The 22,971-nt window shown below is 36.2% G+C and overlaps 1 protein-coding gene across 1 annotated transcript in view; it reads left to right on the top strand.

Annotated features, from left to right (window-relative positions):
* Positions 1 to 880: 880 nt before the first annotated feature.
* Positions 881 to 22,971, top strand: part of LOC127834970 (protein Mo25-like) — a 29,575-nt gene continuing 7,484 nt past the window's right edge. Inside the window, exons 1-6 of the mRNA XM_052361133.1 lie at positions 881 to 1,018; positions 9,870 to 10,028; positions 14,418 to 14,582; positions 16,131 to 16,249; positions 17,341 to 17,509; positions 20,901 to 21,026. Of these exons, the coding sequence (XP_052217093.1) occupies positions 9,915 to 10,028; positions 14,418 to 14,582; positions 16,131 to 16,249; positions 17,341 to 17,509; positions 20,901 to 21,026 (693 nt within the window). The 5' untranslated portion in view covers positions 881 to 1,018; positions 9,870 to 9,914. The remainder of the gene's footprint in view (positions 1,019 to 9,869; positions 10,029 to 14,417; positions 14,583 to 16,130; positions 16,250 to 17,340; positions 17,510 to 20,900; positions 21,027 to 22,971) is intronic.

A 22,971-nucleotide genomic window follows, 5' to 3' on the forward strand; every position in this document is an offset into this window, starting at 1 on the left:
TAAAAACATATTTACATTTAAAACGACTATCTGAAGAGACGTAAAATAGATGGTGCTCACATATCGTTGTCGTGATATGTGTTTTTTTTCTTTTATACCTAATGATAAAATATGACATGTCTGCAGTGAAATAACAGCAGTGAAAATAAACAAATTGATAGCACGCCATGAGAGAAAGGGTAACTTTTCAGCGAAAGGGAAACAGATATAAATTATTTTCTTGAAAAAAGGGCATAAAAGAAACAGAAAATTTGTTCATGTCAATGTAAGATCATTTTTTATTTCACTCGTGATCATAGAAAAAATAGTATTTTCACGATTGTTTTCTATGATCACTCGTGAAATAACAAACGATCTTACACTGACATGAACAAATATCCTCAATATCATCATCATCATCATCATCATCATCATCATCATCATCATCATCATCATCATCATCATCATCATCATCATCATCATCATCATCATCATCATCATCATCATCATCATCATCATCATCATCATCATCATCATCATCATCATCAACAACATCATCATCATCATCATCATCATCATCATCATCATCATCATCATCATCATCATCATCATCATCATCATCATCATCATCATTATCATTATCGATATCATCTCTTGAAAATTAGTCACAACAGACACATTTGATTTCGATCTGTAGCAATATTTGAATTATATACAGCAGCGAAACTGTGTATAGTACTGACTAGGCATTTCTATTGCGCAATATAAGAAAATATAGCGACATTTAAAGTAATGGTTGCAAGATCAACACTTTTTTGGCGATCTTCCAGAACAAGTCGACCCTACACAATATCGACAATTTACTTTGCGTGATAGCGCGTGTTTAATTCGTGAAAGTATAAATGACGTCATATCCGTTAGGAAGAAAATATCGGTCAAGAAAAGTGTTTAACATTTCTGTTACAAACACACTTTCTGTATGGACAGTATTGTTGTCATTGAATAAAGTCAACGGCAGTCCGCTCTGCGAATACTCTGTGTAAGGAAATTGAACTTTTTTTGTCATTTAAGAAGCATGTCGTTGGTGTTTTGGTATTGTATATCACACGACTCATTGACAATTTTGTCGAAATGAAACCTTTATTAGCTGTCTTCTACGTCAGTGACAGTGTATAACCTCGTGTGATAAGAAAAACTAGGGCACACTCAATTTCATCTAAAATTTCACATAGTATTTAATTGTTCAGTCATCGGGATAAAAATGTGACAAAGTCATTAAAAAACTAAAAATACACCATGCTTGTGTGTTCACCAAAACCCTGTGTTAGGTTTAATGTACATGAAGTAATCAGGGGTGTGATTTGTCTGCAGATCGGAATGTCCGGGTGTCATTTTCGCAATTGAATTCACGTAAATTTGTTGAAAATATTGGGGGAAGGGGTACGACCAATGGGGCAATTGCACTTTACCGGTACATAAAAAAGAACGGAAAAGCGTACCCTAACCTTAACTCTAACCTGCTACACCTAACACCTAACGCAACACCAAATAATCCTTTTTATCCTATATATTTTCTTAGTATCAGGGGCTACCACCCCAAACCCTCGCTTTTTGGATAGTGGTAAACAACTGTGTACCGGTAAAGTGCAATCTAGCCCGACCATTTAAACAAATATTTCATAAGCTGCCCAAAAAATCCATGTCCCATTAAACCTCTCTGCATATGACACTGGTATTTTTTGGAACAAGCGATGTCATTGGCTGTCGTTTTCCAATCTTCCAATTACAGGGGTTTTTTTTGGTTGTAGGGGAAGGAGCCTTTAGCCCTTAGGTTGGGGAAATTTCATGCGTGATTTTCCACTTTTGGGGAAAAAACAAGCGCGTTTTTTCTTTAACAGTCTGCAAAATTAACCCATCGCCTGATCGCCAATGCGATGAAATCTCAGCTCTGGCGATGTAAAAAATGAATATAGATCGCCTGAATTGCGATGAAAAAAAAATCAGAGAAAATAAACCAATAAATAATCAATTTACGCATTTCAGGTGTAAATTCTTACAGTGACACCGCTTTGGTTACTTCCCTTAGTTTTCTATCGTTAGTGATCTCCCTTAGATGTTATAGAGAGTGTAAAGTCCGGCTCGCATATTTAAAATGTCGTAATACTTTTGGTAAACTGAAATTCCATTCTACGCCGATAAATGAAATAATAGTGCGTTTTTTTTTATAAATTAAGTAAAACGGTTGAATGTATGTTATTAATAGCCTTGAAATTACGAAATAACCGTAACAGTGTTTATTATTCATATGATTAAGATCGATACCCGTGAGCACCGGCTTTGAATTTGTACTGGTAAATACTTGCTGCCGAGAATTACACTTTTTTCGTCTGCTAAGGTCAAAAATGTTTAAGCTTAAAGCGCCGACATCTAGTTCTGTCCCTGGAAAAAAGAAGTTGCCACCACCAACGGATGAGACTGTAGCGAAACGCAGGAAATATGAGCAGCAAGTATGTTGCACTTTTAGTCCTATTCGTAGGCGGCTAAGGATAAAGACGCGCTTGTACTTTTTTCATTTTCTCGAATATGCCATGTGGGCGGGGTAGTTTAAAATGAAGGACTGATCATTCATATCACAATACAAGTTGACTACGAGATCAGGGTTTTAATTAATAGTTATTGCAAAGCCATTAGAGTGTAAAAACAGTTTACTATACTATTATTTATTTAATTATTGTCTGTTTCGCGTGATCTACTGCCGGAGATTAACTAGTTTATTCGGTCACTGCTTTATATAATAAGCCTTTAATCTTAACCCCCCAATTGCAATCTATATGGAACTTTAAATAACGACTGTTGTTGAATCGTCCTTTCATGATAATGTCACTGTAATGAATTCATTTTTGTCTGGCTATGAAAAATTCCCTCTGGCTATGACATTTTCAAAGTTTCATAGCCACATTGGCTATGAAGACAAAAAAGTTAGTTTTGCAGACTGCTTTAATAGGGAAAATTTTTAAGGGTCTTACGTTTACTGTTAATTGGGTTAAAAAAACACAAAAAAGACTGTTATTTTCTTCATACATCAATATTTGTGGTTAATTTACATGTTATTACACAATTTCACAGGCATTTCCCTGTTTTTCAGTCCTTTAAACAGACTATGACTGACTTTGTCAAAGTGATCACTTCATGACAGGGACTAACTGTGGCCGGCTGTGCCAGACTGAGTTGACCTTGACAGGGACTGGCTGTGACAGTTTCAGACCGTTTAGGAACAGACTGCTGCAGTGGACTTACTTTTGTGAAGAAAGCTGAAAACCTGCGTTATTCGCAATTTTTGGGGGCTTTTTCCAGAAATTTCGGCAGTTATGCGACATTTTGCCTTTTTTGGTGACATTTAACATAAAGCGAGTTGACAGTTATCGTAAATCGGCCAAGGGAGGTAATCATTGTCGTAACATTTATACAGTACAGAACGGCGTGTACGGGTTGGGAACCATAATTGGACGGGCACCAAGCGGTGTTTTGTACGATTTCGAGCGAATTTGTTGTAAAATTCAATCGTTTTGAACTGTTTTATGGAGGGGAAAAGCTTCCGCTTGGGGAATTTTTCGGTCCCGAAAGGGGAAAAAAGTAGCCTAGATAACTTGGGGAAGACGCGTCTGTTATATAAGGTAAAAAAACCCTGAATTAAAATCGGTTTTTTAAAATGTGTTTTATTGTTTGTCAGTTTGTTTACTGATTCGTGTCCAAATGATGCCTTTGTGAAGGGAAAATGAAGATTATTGAACGAACCAATCTTAAATAATCTCAGAGATTGAAAAATTATTGAAAAACCAATTGAAATGGGAAAGGGTAGAAACAACAGCGGATATAAATCAGAAATTGATACCACTTTCTAAATGGGTACAGAAGATCGACTGTCTTGGTAAGGCTAAAGTCATATTCCATGTGTCATGATGTGAAAAAATCTGTAACTAAAGATCCCGTGGGATATTATCGTTAGTTGAACTCTGTTACATTGTTTACCGTATTTAGAATTTAAAGACATTGAGCTCAAACAAAAGATTTGCATCATTGTTCACAGGGATCGGAACACACATTGACTTTATCATAATTAATACTGGTGACTTTGCATAATATATTCAATATGAATTTAAAAAAGTTTTCATACATAAATCTTGTTTATAAGTTAAAGATGGTGTTTATTTAAATGTCTGTTTGAATGTTTCTCATTGCGTTGTGCACACGATTCGCGTAGTCAAAATCAGTCTACAGAATTTTTCTGCCCTCAGACTTCACCTCAATCACACCCCCTGAGTGATGCTCAGTCAATTAAACTTGGTTGTTTAATTATCCCCAAGCTTTTTGAAAATCGTGGGGATATTGTGGTTATCTCCGCCCTCCATCTTTCTGTCCGTCCTGGCCACTATCTCCTCTTACACTATAAGCACTAGAACCTTGAAACTTGCACACAAGGTAGCTATGAGCATATGTGCGACCCTGCACTATTCAGAATTTTGATTTGAACCCTGGGTCAAAAGTTATGGGGGTTAGGGTGGGGCCGGGTCAGAGATTTTCACTCATTTTTATGCCCCTGGTATGGTGCATTGGCCATAACTTTTGCAATATTGAAGATAGCAACTTTATATTTGGCATGTATGTAAATATCATGGAGCTGCACATTTTGAGTGGTGAAGGGTTACGGTCAAAGTCAACCTTCAAGGTCAAAGTTAAAAAAAAATATCCAAGGGAAGTAATAAGCTTTAAAGGGTGGTAAGTAATGAACCTGCCAAATGATATAACAAATTTAAACTAGAAATGGCGCGACAGAGGCCGACGCGTATCCCCACGCCGCATGTTTGACAAAGGGGCGCCCCAGGGTTGGTTATGGGGCCATGCATAGTTGAGATTGACCGTGTTAACACCTAACACCAGATAAACACCAACACCAAATGATAGTTTACACTTTAATTATCCCTAATGAAACATTACAATGTCACTTCAACACCAAAGACGTTGCTTGGTAAGAGAAAGACGTTATGACATCATGACGTCATGACGACGTCACAATTCTGCTTTCTTCATGAAGAGTATTCAAGAGTTATGTAACATGAAATTAACATTAATTATATTTTCTTCTCTTTTTCAGTCCTGTCTGTATAAGTTAGATTGAATTATTAAAAATAAAAAAAATCAAACAAAAGATTATTAATATTATAAACACAGTCACAGTCAGTCTATATAAATTCTCTTGAGAATCGCCCTCCATGCAACACTTCCAGTAGATTATATCCTGAAGCTCCTTGTTTGGTCATACAGTCAGCAAGGTGGTATTTTCCTGAACACCATCGGATCTCCTTCACCTCGTTCCTGGACAGGGATTCACTGATAGCTGCGATATCGACACGCAAACGCTTGTCATCCACTAACTTAGTAGAATGTACAGCTTCGATGACACTCTAGTTGTCAACATAGGCTATTATTGGTATGGTGTTTTCTTCAAGTTTCATGATGTCGTACAGCATCTGTCTGTAATAGTAGCCACATTCAAGGCCTTCTTGTAAACTAAGCGCCTCTGCAGCAATTGTTGAACGTACAACTCGTTTAATTTTGTTTGTGTGCCATGCAAGTGGGCAACATTTTCCTTGGTTGTCAGCTAACCACACGACATAGGCCGCAGTACTTCCTGTGCCAGGGTTGGTTATGGGGCCATGCATAGTTGAGATTGACCGTAGTGTTATAAGAGATGCTCAGTATCAATTTCAATATTAAGATACAAAACATAAATAGCCACTATATACTTTTTTACATATCACAAAAATATTACACAACACTAGTTATTTATTGATTGGCTTTTTAAAGAATGACATATCATTGGAATAATTGTGGTTGAGATACAAATTTTTCTCTTGCAACAAGTTGACTTTGTAGATTTTTCAGTTTTTGCACTTTTCAAAAAATTTTCAAATTATAATCGCTCGAAATGCAGTCTGCACAATTGTTTTCATTTTGGGTTCGATACAGTGGTGTCTTCTTGGTCTGATGATTCTGATTATCCCCACTTGTTTGACTCAATAAACGATTGCATGAATGACATATTTTACTCTCCAGGTTTTTTTTTCTCCACTTTTTGGGAAGATAGCCCATGGCTTTGGAATTGGGAATTTTATCGGCATTTTCATGAAATTGGGAAAATAAATTCATTAGCCTATTAGCCTTTTTTTCCACACGAAAAGTCCACTGATTAGGAAAATACTAAATACTAAATTTGATATAACTTTTTATAATCATTCAAATTAAAAGAACAAAATCATATAATACTTTGTTAGATGTAATTGAATCAAAATTGAGATAAAATACACATTAGACTTCTTTCTAAAAAAAAATAAAATATTTTTTATTATTTTTTTATTTTTGAAATTGGGAATTTTTTGCCACATTTTGGGAAAAAAGTATACTTTTTGGGATTGGAAACATAGCCGAATTTCGGCTATAAAATCGGGCAAAAAAAAACCTGACTCAAATCATTTAACAATCGAGTAAATGTTTAAGTTAGCTACAGCTGTGATATCCTTTTTAGTGTGGTAATTATCAAGCGCTCCCAATCAATTAACAGCCTTATGTGATTGGAATCGAGTTCGAGACAAACAAACAAAAGGTTTGAACAGGGACTGAGAAAATATCCGATAAATTAATTCGACCCTCGTGAATTCAAGACTAAGGACATTAATTTATAATATATAGCAATGCAAAATACTTTTATTCCAGGTGAAATTAGTAAGCTAAATCATTGATTAAACTTGAGCATTTCAAGCTTAACAACATAATTATACGTATAAAAAGAAAAGATTCATCGCGTGAGATATGTTAACATCTAACAAGTGTGCATTTATGACTATTAATACTTCGATCAAGGTGCAGCATCATTAGCATTAGATTCTGTAAGTACATGTAGCTGAAATAACTTAACTGGAATGGATATAATTTTGATATGTGAAAATTGGCCTTAATGCGTGTTTGGTAATGATTGTCCTTTATAAAGGACACTTTCTACTTTAATTAGCCGGATTTTTTTCGAAAAAATCTCGGCTTATAGATTGATGTTGTCGGGCGGGCGGGGGGGGCGGGCGGGCGGCGTGCTCGAAAATGTTAAAGTTCTTATTTCATGGTATAACTTTGGTATGCTTGGACCTAGAGTCTTCAAACTTGACATGAAGGTTGGCCAGGATTAACAGATGACCACTGGTCATTTCAAGGTCATTCATTTGAAGGTCAAGGTCACTGTGACCTTCAATATAAAAAATGTTAAAGTTGTTATAACTTTGGTATGCTTGGACCTAGAGTCTTGAAACTTGACATGAAGGTTGGCCATAACTAGTTAGTAACCACTGGTCATTTCAAGGTCATTCATTTGAAGGTCAAGGTCACTGTGACCTTGAATGTAAAAATGTTAAAGTTCTTATTTCATGGTATAACTTTGGTATGCTTGGACCTAGAGTCTTCAAACCTGACATGAAGGTTGGCCAGGATTAACAGATGACCACTGGTCATTTCAAGGTCATTCATTTGAAGGTGAAGGTCACTGTGACCTTCAATATAAAAATGTTAAAGTTGTTATAACTTTGGTATGCTTGGACCTAGAGTCTTGAAACTTGACATGAAGGTTGGCCAGAACTAGTAAGTAACCACTGGACATTTCAAGGTCATTCATTTGAAGGTCAAGGTCACTGTGACCTTGAATGTAAAAATGTTAAAGTTGTTATAACTTTGGTATGCTTGGACCTAGAGTCTTGAAACTTGACATGAAGGTTGGCCAGAACTAGTAAGTAACCACTGGACATTTCAAGGTCATTCATTTGAAGGTCAAGGTCACTGTGACCTTGAATGTAAAAATGTTAAAGTTCTTATTTCATGTTATAACTTTGGTATGCTTGTACCTAGAGTCTTCAAACTTGAAATAAAGATTGGCCAGTACTAGAAGATGACCACTGGTCATTTCAATGTCATTCATTTGAAGGTCAAGGTCACTGTGACCTTAAATGTTAAAATGTTAAAATTGTTATAACTTTGGTATGCTTGGACATAGAGTCTTCAAACTTGACATGAAGGTTTGCAAGCACACTTAGATGACCACTGGTCATTTCAAGGTCATTCATTCTAAGGTCAAGGTCACTGTGACCTTGAATGTAAAAATGTTAAAGTTCTTATAACTTTGGTAGGTAAAAATGTTAAAGTTCTTATTCCATGTTATAACTTTGGTATGCTTGTACCTAGAGTCTTCAAACTTGACATAAAGGTTGGCCAGTACTAGAAGATCACCACTGCTCATTTCAATGTCATTCATTTGAAGGTCAAGGTCACTGTGACCTTCAATGTTAAAATGTTAAAATTGTTATAACTTTGGTATGCTTGGACCTAGAATCTCAAACTTGACGTAAAGGTTTGCAAGCACACTTAGATGACCACTGGTCATTTCAAGGTCATTCATTTGAAGGTCGAGGTCACTGTGACCTTGGATGTAAATATGTTAAAGTTGTTAATACTTTGGTATGCTTAGACCTAGAGTCTTCAAACTTGATATGAAGGTTGGCCAGAACTAGTAGATGACCACTGGTCATTTTAAGGTCAAGGTCACCGTGACCTTGAATGTAAAAATGTTAAAAAATAAAAAAATTGAGATCAAACTTTCCTAATTGTCAATTCAAGTTCATATTTGTGACCTTAAATGTTATTGTTGTTCATGTATATGCATGCATTCAAAACATAACACAAGGTTTGCTCATGCCTTGAAAAGTACTTACATTTCATTTTGACCTTTGAACAATATTTCAGTAATTTAAGTATTGCATTGACAAAAACACGAAAGGTACTTTCCTGTCATTTAAATCAAAAATCCGGCTTCAATGCGGTCATCTCCGACCGCGGAACTCTTGTTGAACATTAATTTTGTATTATTGGTTTAATCAAAGTTTTTTCCTTGTTACACAAATCCAGTAAAGGTGGAAATTGTCCCTTATTAGCCTGTGCACACTGATTAGCCTGTGCAGACTGCACAGGCTAATCTGAGAAAACAACACATTTCAAACAATGACATGAACATAATGATTGTTGAAAGAAGTTTTTCTGTAACTAGTATTTAAATGTGTTACTTTGTAAGTATTCAACATATGAATATGGAACTACAGTGTATTCATTAAGAAGAGAGCTCCACTGTGGAGTTGATTAGCACCCCAGTAGGATAGCATAATTCATGTTTCCATAATAACTTAATCACTCACTCAACAGAAAATTAGGTCACTATAACTAGAACAACAATATCACTTACTCATATTTTGGTGCATTTTTATGCCCCCGGTAGGGTGGCATATAGCAGTTGAACTGTCCGCCAGTCTGTCTGTCAGTCAAAGCGGCACAGTAGGGTGCATTGTGTTTCATAAACACAGCTCTTGTTTAAAACCTTGAATGGTACAATTTAGGCAGTCATTTGGGATAATATATATACATTTTCAGATTGGGATGTTGGGGCCAAACTTTTTACCCCCAAAAAACACACTGCCTCTTGTTTTATGTTAATTATTTCTTACTTATTTTCTCCTAGTCATGAACTTAAACCCTTTCCCACAAAGTTCTAAATGGCTATGTTCAAAGAGCATAAAACCAGAACAGCCTGAGAGCAACTCGCGGTCTGTTCAGGTTTTATGCTGTTTGCTGCTCATCAGTGTCTAAGGTTTTGAGATGAAGCCTTAAAAACTAAGATCTAGTAAGAACGGTCTTAAATTAAATAAAACTTGATAAGGTACTACAAATGCGTGAAAATACGTATCCAAGTGGTAAAAGGTTAAACCAGTAATGAATTATAAATGATATGAATGATATTTTACATGCAGACATAGAACTCAACTGCGTAGCTAACCTGCCTGCCGATATCTGCCATGCCATTGACATTGTTCGGTAAATCCCAGAAGTCTCCCTCGGAGCTGGTCAGGGCTCTACGGGATGGACTGCTGGCCCTGCAGAAAGAGACTGGAGAGAAGAAACTGGACAAGGTATACATGAGCCTCGTTCTGGAAAAACTGGGCTTAATGCATGTCCGTAAAGTGTCGTCCCAGATTAGCCTGTGCAGTCCGCACAGGCTAATCAGGGACGACACTTTCCGCTTTAATGGTATTTTTAGTTTCAAGGAAGTCCCTCCTTACTGAAAATCAAGTTTAGGGGGAAAGTGTCGTCCCTGATTAGCCTTTACGCACATGCATTATGACCAGCTTTCACGGAACAAGACACACATGTGCGTTATGTGCTGTTCCAAATTAGCTGGTGCAGTCTGCACAGGCCAATCTGGGACTACACATGTATGCTTGATTTTAGTTAAGAACAGCCTTCCTTTAAATGAAAACTTTCACAAAGCAGAAAGTGTTGTTCCAGACTATGCGCTGATGCATTAAGCTCATTTTTATGCCCCTGAATGGAATGATCGCGAGTATATTGTTTTTGGCCTGTCTGTCTGTCACTGTCTGTTTGTCTGTCATTGTATGTGTCACAAACTTTAACCTTGGTCATAACTTTTGCAATATTGAAGATAGCAACTTGATATTTTGCATGCATGTGTATCTCATGGAGCTGCACATTTCGAGTGGTGAAAGGTCAAGGTCATCCTTCAAGGTCAAAGGTCAAATATATGGTTTCAAAGCAGCGCAATAGGGGGCATTGTGTTTCACAAACACATCTCTTGTTTGATTTCAATAATGAAAACATCAATTTTGTTCTCATACTGTTGACACCACATCTTGTGACATAAAGCAGTGTGTTTTAATGCCCCCATTCGAGTCCGCTCTCTAATTCAAATAGTTTTCATCCAATCTTTACGAAACTTTTTGGTCAGAAGTTGTATCTAGACAATATCTAGGTCAAGTTCGAATATGTGTCATGCCGGGTCAAAAACTAGGTCACGGGGTCAAAAAAACAAATCCAAGGGAAGTGATAAGCTTTAAATGGACATAATTATCGGACCTGCCAAATTAAATATTTTTATTAAATAAATCAAAGCGGCGCAGTAGGCGGCATTGTGTTTGTGACAAACATGTTGTGGTAAAAGGTCAAGGTCATCCTTCAAGGTCTAAGGTCAAAAATACAAATCCATGGAAGTAATAAGCTTTAAAGGTAGATAATTATTCAATATTGATCATAGCAGCTTGATATTTGGCATGCATGTGTTGTATCTCATGGAGCTGCACATTTTGAGTGGTGAATCTACAATCACGGTAGTGGCTTTTAATTAATTGCTTCTAAAAATAGAGATTTGTTAGAGACAATTATTTTCAAGGGAAGTAATTTATATAATTATAAATCTCAGATTATACATGTATATATCCTTACCAAGAATTTAAGTTCTTTTCACAGTGACTGTACAGATTTTTTATTAGCTCATCTATTTTTTGAAAAAAAATTATGAGCTATTGTCATCACCTTGGCGTCGGCGTCGGCGTTGGCGTTGGCGTTGGCGTTGGCGTCGGCGTCCGGTTAAGTTTTGCGTTTAGGTCCACTTTTCTCAGAAAGTATCAATGCTATTGCATTCAAACTTGGTACACTTACTTACTATCATGAGGGGACTAGGCAGGCAAAGTTAGATAACTCTGGCGTGCATTTTGACAGAATTATGTGCCCTTTTTATACTTAAAAAATGGAAAATTTTGGTTAAGTTTTGCGTTTAGTTCCACTTTTCTCAGTAAGTATCAATGCTATTGCATTCAAACTTGGTACACTTACTTACTATCATGAGGGGACTGGGCAGGCAAAGTTAGATAACTCTGGCATGCATTTTGACAGAATTATGTGCCCTTTTTATACTTAGTAAATTGACAATTTTGGTTAAGTTTTGTGTTTAGGTCCATTTTATTCCTTAAGCATCAAAGCTATTGCTTTCATACTTGCAACACTTACTAACTATCATAAGGGGACTGTGCAGGCAAAGTAATGTAACTCTGACTGGCATTTTGACAGAATTATATGCCCTTTTTATACTTAGAAAATCGAAAATATGATTAAGTTTTGTGTTTAGGTCCACTTTATTCCTACAGTATCAAAGCTATTGCTTTCATACTTGCAAGATTTATGAACTATCATAAGGGGACGGTGCAGGCAAAGTTATGTAACTCTGACTGGCATTTGGACGGAATTATGGGCCCTTTATACTTAGAAAATTGAAAATTTGGTTAAGATTTATGTTTTGGTCACTTTACCCCTAAAGTATCATAGATACTGCTTTCATACTTGGAACACTCACAAACTATCATAAGGGTACAGTAAAAGGACAAGTTGCATAACTCTGGTTGTCATTGTTACGGAATTATGGCCCTTTTTTGACTTAGTAACTTTTAATATATGGTTAAATTTTGTGTTTCGATCCACTCGAAGTATCAAGGCTATTGCTTTCAAACTTCAAATACTTACATGCTATCATGAGGTTACTGTACCTGGCAACTTGAATTTTACTTTGACCTTTGAATGACCTTGACTCTCAAGGTCAAATTATTAAATTTTGCTAAAATTGCCATAACTTCTTTATTTATGATTAGATTTGATTGATACTTTGATGAAACTACTCTTACCTGACATACCACTATAGACTTCACCCAAACCATCCCCCGTGCCCTCCCCCCCCCTCCCCCCCTCCCCCCCCCAATTTTTTTTAATTTTTTTTTTTTTTTTTTTTTTTTAAGATCATCTCACAAATGACCACCACACCCTCACACTATACCCCCACCCCACCCCCCCACCCCACCCCACCCCCCAAATTTTTATTTTTGATTTTTTTTATTTTTTTTTTTTTTTAAGATCATCTCACAAATTATCACCACACCCTCACACTATACCCCCCCCCCCGATTTTGTAATAAATGTCCACAACCCCACACTATACACCCCTCTTCACTCCACTCCTCCCTCCTTTGTGATTGAAAATGAGAGTCCCTTCACCTTTAAAAAGAAAATAGATGAGCGGTCTGCACCCGCAAGGCGGTGCTCTTGTTTTGATTATTTATAACTCAAATGATTGATTTGTCAAAGTTTTTTTTTTTAATGATACATGTATAATAATTATTTCTTTCCTGTACTAATTTGTGTATGTTAGGGTTCATTACATACCTGTGGATTTATGTCCATAGATACATGATGAACTCTGGCTATAATCTCTTTGATATACCACAGGCCTTGGTTGTCAGTGATGTCTGACTTGGTCATTTTTGACTGTCTACAGACCCCCCCCCCCCCTCGCACGATTGGATTGGACAAAATCCAAGGGAAGTAATAAGCTTTAAAGGGAGATGATTTCTATAACTGCCAAAAGATAGACATTTTATTTCAAAGCAAGCGCAGTAGGGGGCATTGTGTTACTGACGTACACATCCCTTGTTTTGATTCAAAATTGGGTCCGGTATTTGGCCCCATTCCCAATGGAAACAAGTGAATATATTTTTCCCAAATGGGAGCTGAAAATTGCAAATGGAAGGTTTCAACAAGTTTTTTTTAAATCTTAATATTTTGTTCAACTCCCATCCATACAAGTTTAACCTTAGTAAATATAATCCTGAAAACACTTGTATTCTCAATTTTGAAGCATTTTTTAGCAAAACAACAACAACACTAATTTTCCAATTTTAGTAAAAATGCCACACATTTTCTCAATCCAAAGGGACCCAGCCCCATTACCAAAATGGTAAAATACAACACTGTAAAGATGAAAAAACCTTGCAGTTATTATACAAATATCACAAAATGTACACATAAACAGTTTGCTTCTACATGTCTCAGGTGAGGGATCTATGGCCTTATGGCCTTACGGCCCTGTTATTCTTGTATCACTTTATGTCCGTTGTCGTTCAGAAATAGAAGTTATGTTTGAAAAAAAAAGGATGCCGAAGCAAAATATAAACATTAATGGTTTTTTCAACCAGTGTAGAACATCGCACAAATATTAACCATATTAATACAATTGGTCATTTGTAACATCTGTTTTGTACTTCAAAGGTCAAGGTTATGCTTTTAGGTCAGCTTGTCTTGGAGACAAAAGTTCAATAATTATTTTCCTATAATTCAATATTATATTCCCATCTATGCTGGCCAAAGGATGTCTTGATACAACCTGGGTTGGATCAAGAACCAATATTAGCATATAAACTTACAGTTCAGGCCATTCCTATCCTTACAGGCAACAGAGGATGTCTCCAATAATGCTGATTTAATTGATTGTATCCAGGCGTAATAATGAAAATAGGTCTGCTTGTAATTTACTGGGCAGATTTTAATGTAACTTCACAGCCAAGAGCCTTTGGTGACCCTCTTTCCAAGTTGTTCAAATCGTTCAGGTCCATTTCATATATAGTTTGCCGGAGCTAAAAGAAGATAATACAAAGGGAAACTAACAAAATATTTTCCCTACAGGCGACAGAAGATGTGTCTAAGAACCTTGGTCTGATCAAGAATCTTCTGTACGGCACTGAGAGCCAGGAGCCACAGACGGACCTGGTTGCCCAGCTGGCCCACGAGGTGTACGACTGCAACATGCTCTACATGCTGGTACAGAACCTCGTCAAAATAGACTTTGAGGTGAGAACATGCTTTATATCAGAAAGTTTTTTTCCGTTCATAATTGGGGCTGTTTTTGGTACCAATTTCCCACTTTAAAGCAAAGTGAAAATGGCTATGTGCAAACAGCATAAAACCAGAACATCCTGCGAGTTACTCACAGTCTGTTCAGGTTTTATGCTGTTTGCTGCTCATCAGTATCTTAGGGCTTAAGCCTTAAAAAAAAATCTAGTGAGAAGGTCTTTAATTGTCCCCTACCGGTTTCATCGGAGGGGACTTATGGTTTGCGCTCTGTCTGTCTGTCTGTCTGTCAGTCTTTCAGTCACACTTTTTTGGATCCTGCGATAACTTAAAAAGTTCTTCATATTTTTTCATGAATTTTGAAATATGGATAGATGGCAATATGGATATTATGCACGTCATTTCATTTTGTTCCTATGTCTACAATTCTGGTTGCTATGGCAACAATTAAATAAAATAAAAAAATTTGACAATGGTGGGATTTCTGACAATGGTGGAGCCGGTAGGAGACTATATTGCTTGGCAATAGTTTTGTAAATTTAACTTTCTAAAGGACTACAAACTCGTCAAAATACGTATCTTAGTGGTAAAGGGTTAAATAGTATCTAAGTGGTAAAGGGTTAAATACGTACCTTAGTGGTAAAGGGTTAAAAACGTACCTAAGTGGTAAAGGGTTACATACGTATCTAAGTGGTAAAGGGTTAAATATGTATCTAAGTGGTAAAGGGTTAAATACATATCTAAGTGGTAAAGGGTTAAATACATACCTAAGTGGTAAAGGGTTAAATACGTACCTAAGTGGTTAAGGGTTAAATACGTATCTAAGTGGTAAAGGGTTAAATACGTACCTAAGTGGTTAAGGGTTAAATACGTACCTAAGTGGTAAAGGGTTAAATATGTATCTAAGTGGTAAAGGGTTAAATACGTATCTAAGTGGTAATGGGTTAAATACGTACCTAAGTGGTAAAGGGTTAAATACTTACCTAAGTGGTTAAGGGTTAAATTCGTATCTAAGTGGTAAGGGTTAAATTCAAATCTAAGTGATAAAGGGTTTAATACATATATAAGTGGTAAAGGGTTAAATACGTACCTAAGTGGTATAGGGTTAAATTCGTATCTAAGTGGTAAAGGGTTAAATTCAAATCTAAGTAGTAAAGGGTTAAATACGTATCTAAGTGGTAAGGCCAAAATGAAAAATAGGTCTGTTTATGGTCTGCTTCGAAAAAAAAAACAGGGTCTGTAGGTAGGGATTTTATTTTTAATTATTTTTTTTGAGGGGTGGGGGGTACTTAAATGGAAGGCTACTAAAGCTTTTAATAAGAAATACATGTATAAATATGCTTTGTTTGCTTGATATTACATCTTATATAAACAAAAATGAACAAAAAAAAGTTTTAATTTTTTTGTTTTTTTGTTTTTTGGCGACCCCAACAAAATGTTGAGGGTTGTCGCCAATTCGGGAGACACAGTCGGGCGACCCGAAACGGACCTTTTTTTTAAAGGGTTAAATACACATCTAAGTGTTAAAAAGTTAAATTAAATTTTCAGGGCAGGAAGGATGTGGCTCAGATCTTCAACAATCTGCTGCGACGTCAGATCGGCACACGCAACCCCACCGTGGAGCACCTTGTATCCAGGAAGGAGATTGTCCTGGAACTCATGAAGGGGTATTTGATATTAGATGATCTTGTTTCTGGGAAAATGAGACTTAATGCTTGGGGTTTAAGTGGCGTCCCAGATTAGCCCCTGCAGTCTGCTCAGGCGTATCAGGGAAGACAATTTCTGCCTCAACCGGATTTTCTCTGATTAGGTTGTAAGGACTGCACATGCATTAAGCCCATTTTTCTCAGGACAAAGCTTATATATAAACATTGCATATTGGAGTCTGTAGTCAGATAGGCACGTGAACAGGAATCGCTTAAATGTTTTCTTTTTAGTTTAAAGCATGTATTTGTGTATTGTTTTGTCCTCAAGTTAGAAGATATTGTGATGCAACTTTCTGTATAGATTAAAATCTCCAGATTTCATGTAAACATCATTATATTTCTATAAAGCTTTGATAATTGCCATGATTATGAATCTGAATACTGTCAACAAACACCCACATCACCTGACCTCATTGTTACCTTGACATTGAACTAATGTTGGCTTTCAAATGGGCACATCAACCCTTTACCACTCGGATACGTATTTTGACGCATCTGTAGTCCCTTAGAAAGTTATATTTAATGAAAGACATTTCTTACTAGTTTTCAAGTTTTTTAAGCTTCATTAATTGTCCAACCCTCAGATACTGATGAAAAGGAGAAAGCATAAAACCTGAACAGACTTAGAGTTACTCACCGGCTGTTCTGGTTTTATGCTGTTTGCACATAGACATTTTTACGTTGCTTCTGAGTGGGAAAGGGTTAATAAATAATTACAGCTTTCAATGGGGTATATGACTTGATTAAAGGCAATATTTTGTTTATGGTTACAATATTCTCAGAAATAATATCTTAACTTGTCAATAATCATTGCTTTTAACCAACAAAAAAGAACCTCAAATGCTGATTGGTGAAGCTTTACTGTGCTTTATTTTGTTTTTTTCACAGCAAACAAACTGTTGGTCTCAGTAAACAAAAAGCAAAAAAAAGCAACATATTTAGGCCCTTTTTTACTCAAGAATGCGTTAAGTATTTAATTATTCAGATTTCATTTTAATGTGGGTCTTATTCATGTTGGTGTCTTATTTTTAAGAAATTATGTAACTTTGCAGGTATGAAAGTCAAGAGATAGCCCTGAACTGTGGTATGATGTTGAGAGAATGTTGTCGCTATGAACAGCTGGCCAAGATCATGCTCTGTGATGAACAGTTCTATAACTTCTTCACGTATGTCGAGGTGTCCACGTTTGATGTCGCCTCCGATGCCTTCTCCACTTTCAAGGTCAGGCTTTTTGTCTACTGTTCTCATTTTGAGCTCACCTGAACCTGGTGTGGGGTCAACATTTAGCTTGTTATTGCACACATTTAGCTTGTTATTGCACACATTTAGCTTGTTATTGCACACATTTAGCTTGTTATTGCACACATTTAGCTTGTTATTGCACACATTAAGCTTGTTATTGCACACATTTAGCTTGTTATTGCACACATTTAGCTTGTTATTTCACACATTTTTCATCCAATCTTGGTGAGGCTTGCTCAGAATATTTATGTTGAGATTAATCAGGGCCCTCAATCTATTTTAGGGGAAGCGGGTCGCTACCCATAGCAGGCGGAATTTTCGCGGCGTTTCCCTTTTGGGGGGGATTTTTTTACTTACTCTCTAATTATAACATTTGTACATGTTTGCACTATATTCATTGCTTTTTTTTTATAATTTAGTATGTTTGACAAGATTAAATTAAGATAGAATTGAGATATAATAACCATGAGACACATCTATCTATATATTTTTTTTTTTTTTTTAAATTTTTATATATTTTTTTAAATATTTTACTTTATGGGGAATTTTTCCCCCAAAAAGGGGAAAAAAGTATAATTTTCAAGGGGGGAATGCGGCCGAATTTCGGCCGTGGATTTGACAGATTGAGGGCCCTGTAATAATAGGCCTAATTTAAACCTGGATCATGTATGTGCCAAAATTAGTTCACCATTTTAATTGTTAGAAAATAATTGTTATCACTCTAGAGGCCACATTTATCAGAGGCGTCAAAGTTCAGGATTATTCCTGAAATCAGGAATTTGGCCCTTATGGACCAATTTTGATTTTGAAATAAATCAGAGGATTTTTTTCTGGAATTTTAAGATTATTGTCACAAAATGTCATCTTAAACACAAATTATTTTACTTTGACATATTGTTTACAAAATTATATACAGAAGTAAACAAAGTTCCATGAATTATTAACCCTTTTTTGCTCTGGTCCCAAAACAATAGGCCTATTTTCAGGATTTTAGATTTTGGCCAATTTACACCCCTGATTTATGACTCAATCTTGATAAAAGTTGGTTGGAATATTTATTTTTATAATACCTAGGTTAAGTTTGATTATGAGTAAGTTATGTCCAAAAACAAGATCACTAGGTCCACTTTAAAAAAATTGTTTTCCTGGAACTCGATTGGGCACTTAAGGGCCATCATTGCCCTCTTGTGTAAAATAACTGGCTCTTTTCCAGACCAAAATATTGGAATTGTCTCCCAATTCTTTGATTTTTTTTATAAATTCCAATAAAAATTGTGAGAACAATCTTAAATTTACTAAAAAAAGTTTTTAAAAGCAGAATGTCCACAGGCCATTCAGGGATAAGCCTTTTCGATTTTACCAAATTTTTCATTCAGAAGAAGTCTCTTTTTTACCTAAAATCCAGTCTAAGCAGGGCGTGTTGTCCCAGATTAGCCTGTCCTGGCTGCAGAGGCTAATCAGGGACAACACTTAAAGCACATGCATTCAGCTAAGTTTTCATAGGGAGACCCTTCAGCGTCTCAATTTTGTTTACTGTACTATTCAAACAATAATAATGAATTGATAAAAAATAATATAATATGTTAAGTGCTTTTGTTTTAATTTACTATTAACATTCTATCATGTGAACACTCAAGAAGTCACAGTTTTGGCCCAATTTTCATGAAATTTGGTCAGAACATCCTTGATATGAGAGTTGAGTTCGAAAATGGTTCCGGTCAGTTGAATAACATAGCTGCCGGGGGGGGGGGGAGGTAGGCAGTTTTCTTTATTTGGCTATATACAAACCTTGTAAACACTCTAGAAGTCACAATTTTTGCCCAATCATCATTAAAGTTGGTAAAAACATTGGTTTTATTGATATCTCGGACGAGTTCGAAAATGGTCCAGATCGGTGAAAAAACATGGCCGCCAGTGGGCGGGGCATTTTTCTCTATATGTATTTAGTGAAACATGTGAACACTGTACAAGTCACATTTTTGGCCAAATTTTCATGAAATTTGGTCAGAAAATTTGTTTCCATGAGAGTTGAGTTCGAAAATGATTCCGGTCAGTTGAATAACATGGCGGCCGGGGGGGGGGGGTGTGGCAGTTTTCTTTATTTGGGTATAAAGAAACCTTGTAAACACTCTAGAAGTCACAATTTTTGCCCAATCATCATGAAAGTTGGTCAAAAGATTGGTTTTATTGATATCTTGGACAAGTTCGAAAATGGTCCAGATCGGTGAAAAAAACATGGCCGCCAGTGTGCGGGGCATTTTGCTCTATATGTATATAGTCAAAACATGTGAACATTCTAGAAGTCACATTTTTAGCCCAATTTCATGAAATTTGGTCAGAACATTTGTTTCCTTGATAACTGAGAGTTGAGTTCGAAAATGGTCCCGGTCAGTTGAATAACATGGCTGCCGGGGGGGGGGGGGGCAGTTTTCTTTTATTTATATAGTAAAAAAAGCTTGTGAACACTCTAGAAGTCACATTTTTTGCCCAATCATCATGAAACTTGGTGAAAAGATTGGTTTTATATATATCACATAATTAATGCCATAATTATTGCCCTTAGATTGTCCAAATTTTCATTATATTATACAAAATCCTTGTAAACACTCTAGAGGTCACAATTTTGTTTCAGATTTTATGAATCTTGGTCATAATATTTATTTTTGTAAGCAAAGTTTGATGTTTGGTAAGGGGGGGTCAACTCAAAATATAGGTCACAAGGTCAAATCTTACAAAAACAAAATCACTCCATATGCCAGAGTTTTGGTTCAATAATGATGAAACTTGACCAGAATGTTTGTCTGGACAATATATAGGTCAAGTTTGACGTTTGGTAAAGATTTAATGAACCGACTCCTCTCAGGTGAGCGAACTAGGACCATCTTGGCCCTCTTGTTATCAATAACCATCAGTATTTTTGTTTCCCAAATTTTTGGGCCTAAGTTCCCAATGTCAAAAAGCATATACGTTTCCCAGAATAGATTTCCAAAAGATAAATATATACATTTTTATGTCCCCGAAGGAGGGCATGTAGTGATTGGACCGTCTGTCTGTCTTTCCGTAACACTTTGCATTTAGGTTTCGCAATTAGGTTTCGAAAAATGCTCATAACTTCTATGTCGCTTCAGATAGCAACTTGATGTTTGGCATGCATGTGTTTCTCATGGAGCTGCACTTTTTGAGTGGAGAAAGGTCAAGGTCAAGGTCATCCTTCAAAGTCAAAGGTCAAATATATGGCTTCAAAGCTGCGCAGAAGGGGGCATTTTCTGACAAACACATCTCTTGTTTTAATATGTTTTTTCCTGAAGGGTCCTATCTTTTGCCAAAATGTTTTTAAAAAAACTATGATCATATAACCTTTCCTCTACAGGAGCTGTTGACGCGGCACAAGATTCTGGCTGCAGGCTTCCTAGAGCAGAACTATGAGCGTGTGTTTGAACCCTACCAGAGACTCCTTATCTCAGAGAACTATGTCACACGCAGACAGGCTCTCAAGGTCAGTGTACACGGAATGAGTACTCTCCCAGTGAACCCAGCCTCAGCAAATCAATCAAACTGTTAATTGACTGAACAGCACACAGGCCAATTTGTATACTGGAAAAAATATACAGCTACAGCTGTTCCATATGAGGGGCAAAGAGTTTGGAGTACGAAGGGATTTTGCACATGAAGCATATAGGGACAGGGATGCAGTAGAGACAATATATTGCTTCAAATACACATACATTTCCAGTTTGGACACATTTTTTGACATTTATGCATTTTTACACAAATAGACATTTCAAGAATGGTACATTGTAAAATGCTGTAGTATGTGTTAATAGCTTGCCTTTTTACTGAATAGTCAAAGCTATCCCACCCACCCAAATGTCTGCATTGTGATATTGATTAACCCTTTGCATGCTGGGAAATTTGTTGTCTGCTAAAATGTCGTCTACTGAATTTCTAAAATTAGCATTTTCTTCGATTATTTTTGTAAGACCACTATCAGAATAGCAAACAGTTTGGATCCTGATGAGACGCCACGTTCTGTGGCGTCTCATCTGGATCCAAACTGATTGCAAAGGTCTTCAAAATCCGGTTCCAGCACTCAAAGGGTTAATGCGATTTGATGTGTTACAAGCTTATAGCTGTTACTCTCTAGAAACTGGCCTCAACTCGGCATTCACATCAAAGGCCTTTGATGTTGACCGACACCATTGACAGGTGTGAACAAAGGCTTGCAGATTTTTGAGGAATAGGTTTTAATGACCTCAGTCCGTAACAGTGTTGTCATTGTAAAAGACTTGTTTATCTAACTGGTTTTATTGTTTCAACTGGAAACGTGAGGTTAGGTAGTTAAAATGTTAGTTTTTTTAGATTTTTGAAATTAATTATTGTTTATTATATCGATTCCCATCACCCAAAAATAATACTTTTTTATGTGGGATGGGTGGGTTGTGGATGTAAACAATATACGCACTTTCATGCACACTTGAATACTAAGTAAGTTGTCTTTTCAGTTGTTTTTTTAAATGCCAGTCAAGAGAGAAGTGACTTCCCTAAAAATTGACCCTAGGTTGACCCCTTATAACTGTTACAAGCTTTTTATCAGTATTATATGCCCATTTTTGTACTTAAAAAGTCTTGTTTTAGTCCCAGTTTGTGGAATAGATCGTTGTTTTGCATATAAATCGTATAGCGAGAAATAAACTTCATAAATTCATTGAAATATATTTTTTATCAAGGTTGACATTGAAAACCTGGTCAAAATCGGTTTTGAATCGATAAAATAATATATAAATGATCATAAATACTTGAAATTGGTGAAAACCATTGCAGTGTCGCGAGTTATGCACATTATATCTATATTTAGCTTTCGCTACACATTATTAGCATATGGAAGATAAATACCTAGATTTAGCAAAAACGTAGCATTGCAAATCAATTTCCGTCTGTAACAGATGTATTGGCATTTGTTCTTACCTTCTCTTTGCTAAATTCCCCTGCATTCGCAATTTTGTTTGTATAGGTTTGAATTAACGTGTTGAATCATGAATATTAATTAGGTCGTTTTCATTCTTTACCGTACTTGACCCCAAAATCGCTATATTGTTTGTTTTCAACCGATTTCAACCAGATTTTCAGTGATATCCTCAATAAAAACATGTTTTCTTACGATTCTGCCCATATATATATAGCTATGACTGGGGACTTTAAGGTTTGCGTGCAAGTTGAACTCGAGATTAATTCTGCATGCTACAAGTACATATCTCTGTAAACTATTCAATTCACACTTCACTTTCCATTGCCAAAAACCCTGACCTGCAATTAAGCAGAATTATGCACCTTTTGCAGAGAGAAAATGTATGCCATCTTTTGATTTCAACATTTTTTATATCTTTGTCTACTATAGATCTTGAAACAAGACTTGTGTGTTTAGGGTCTTGATAAACAGGCAC

The sequence above is a fragment of the Dreissena polymorpha genome, chromosome 6, assembly GCF_020536995.1.
Source record: "Dreissena polymorpha isolate Duluth1 chromosome 6, UMN_Dpol_1.0, whole genome shotgun sequence".
Lineage (NCBI taxonomy): Eukaryota > Metazoa > Mollusca > Bivalvia > Myida > Dreissenidae > Dreissena > Dreissena polymorpha.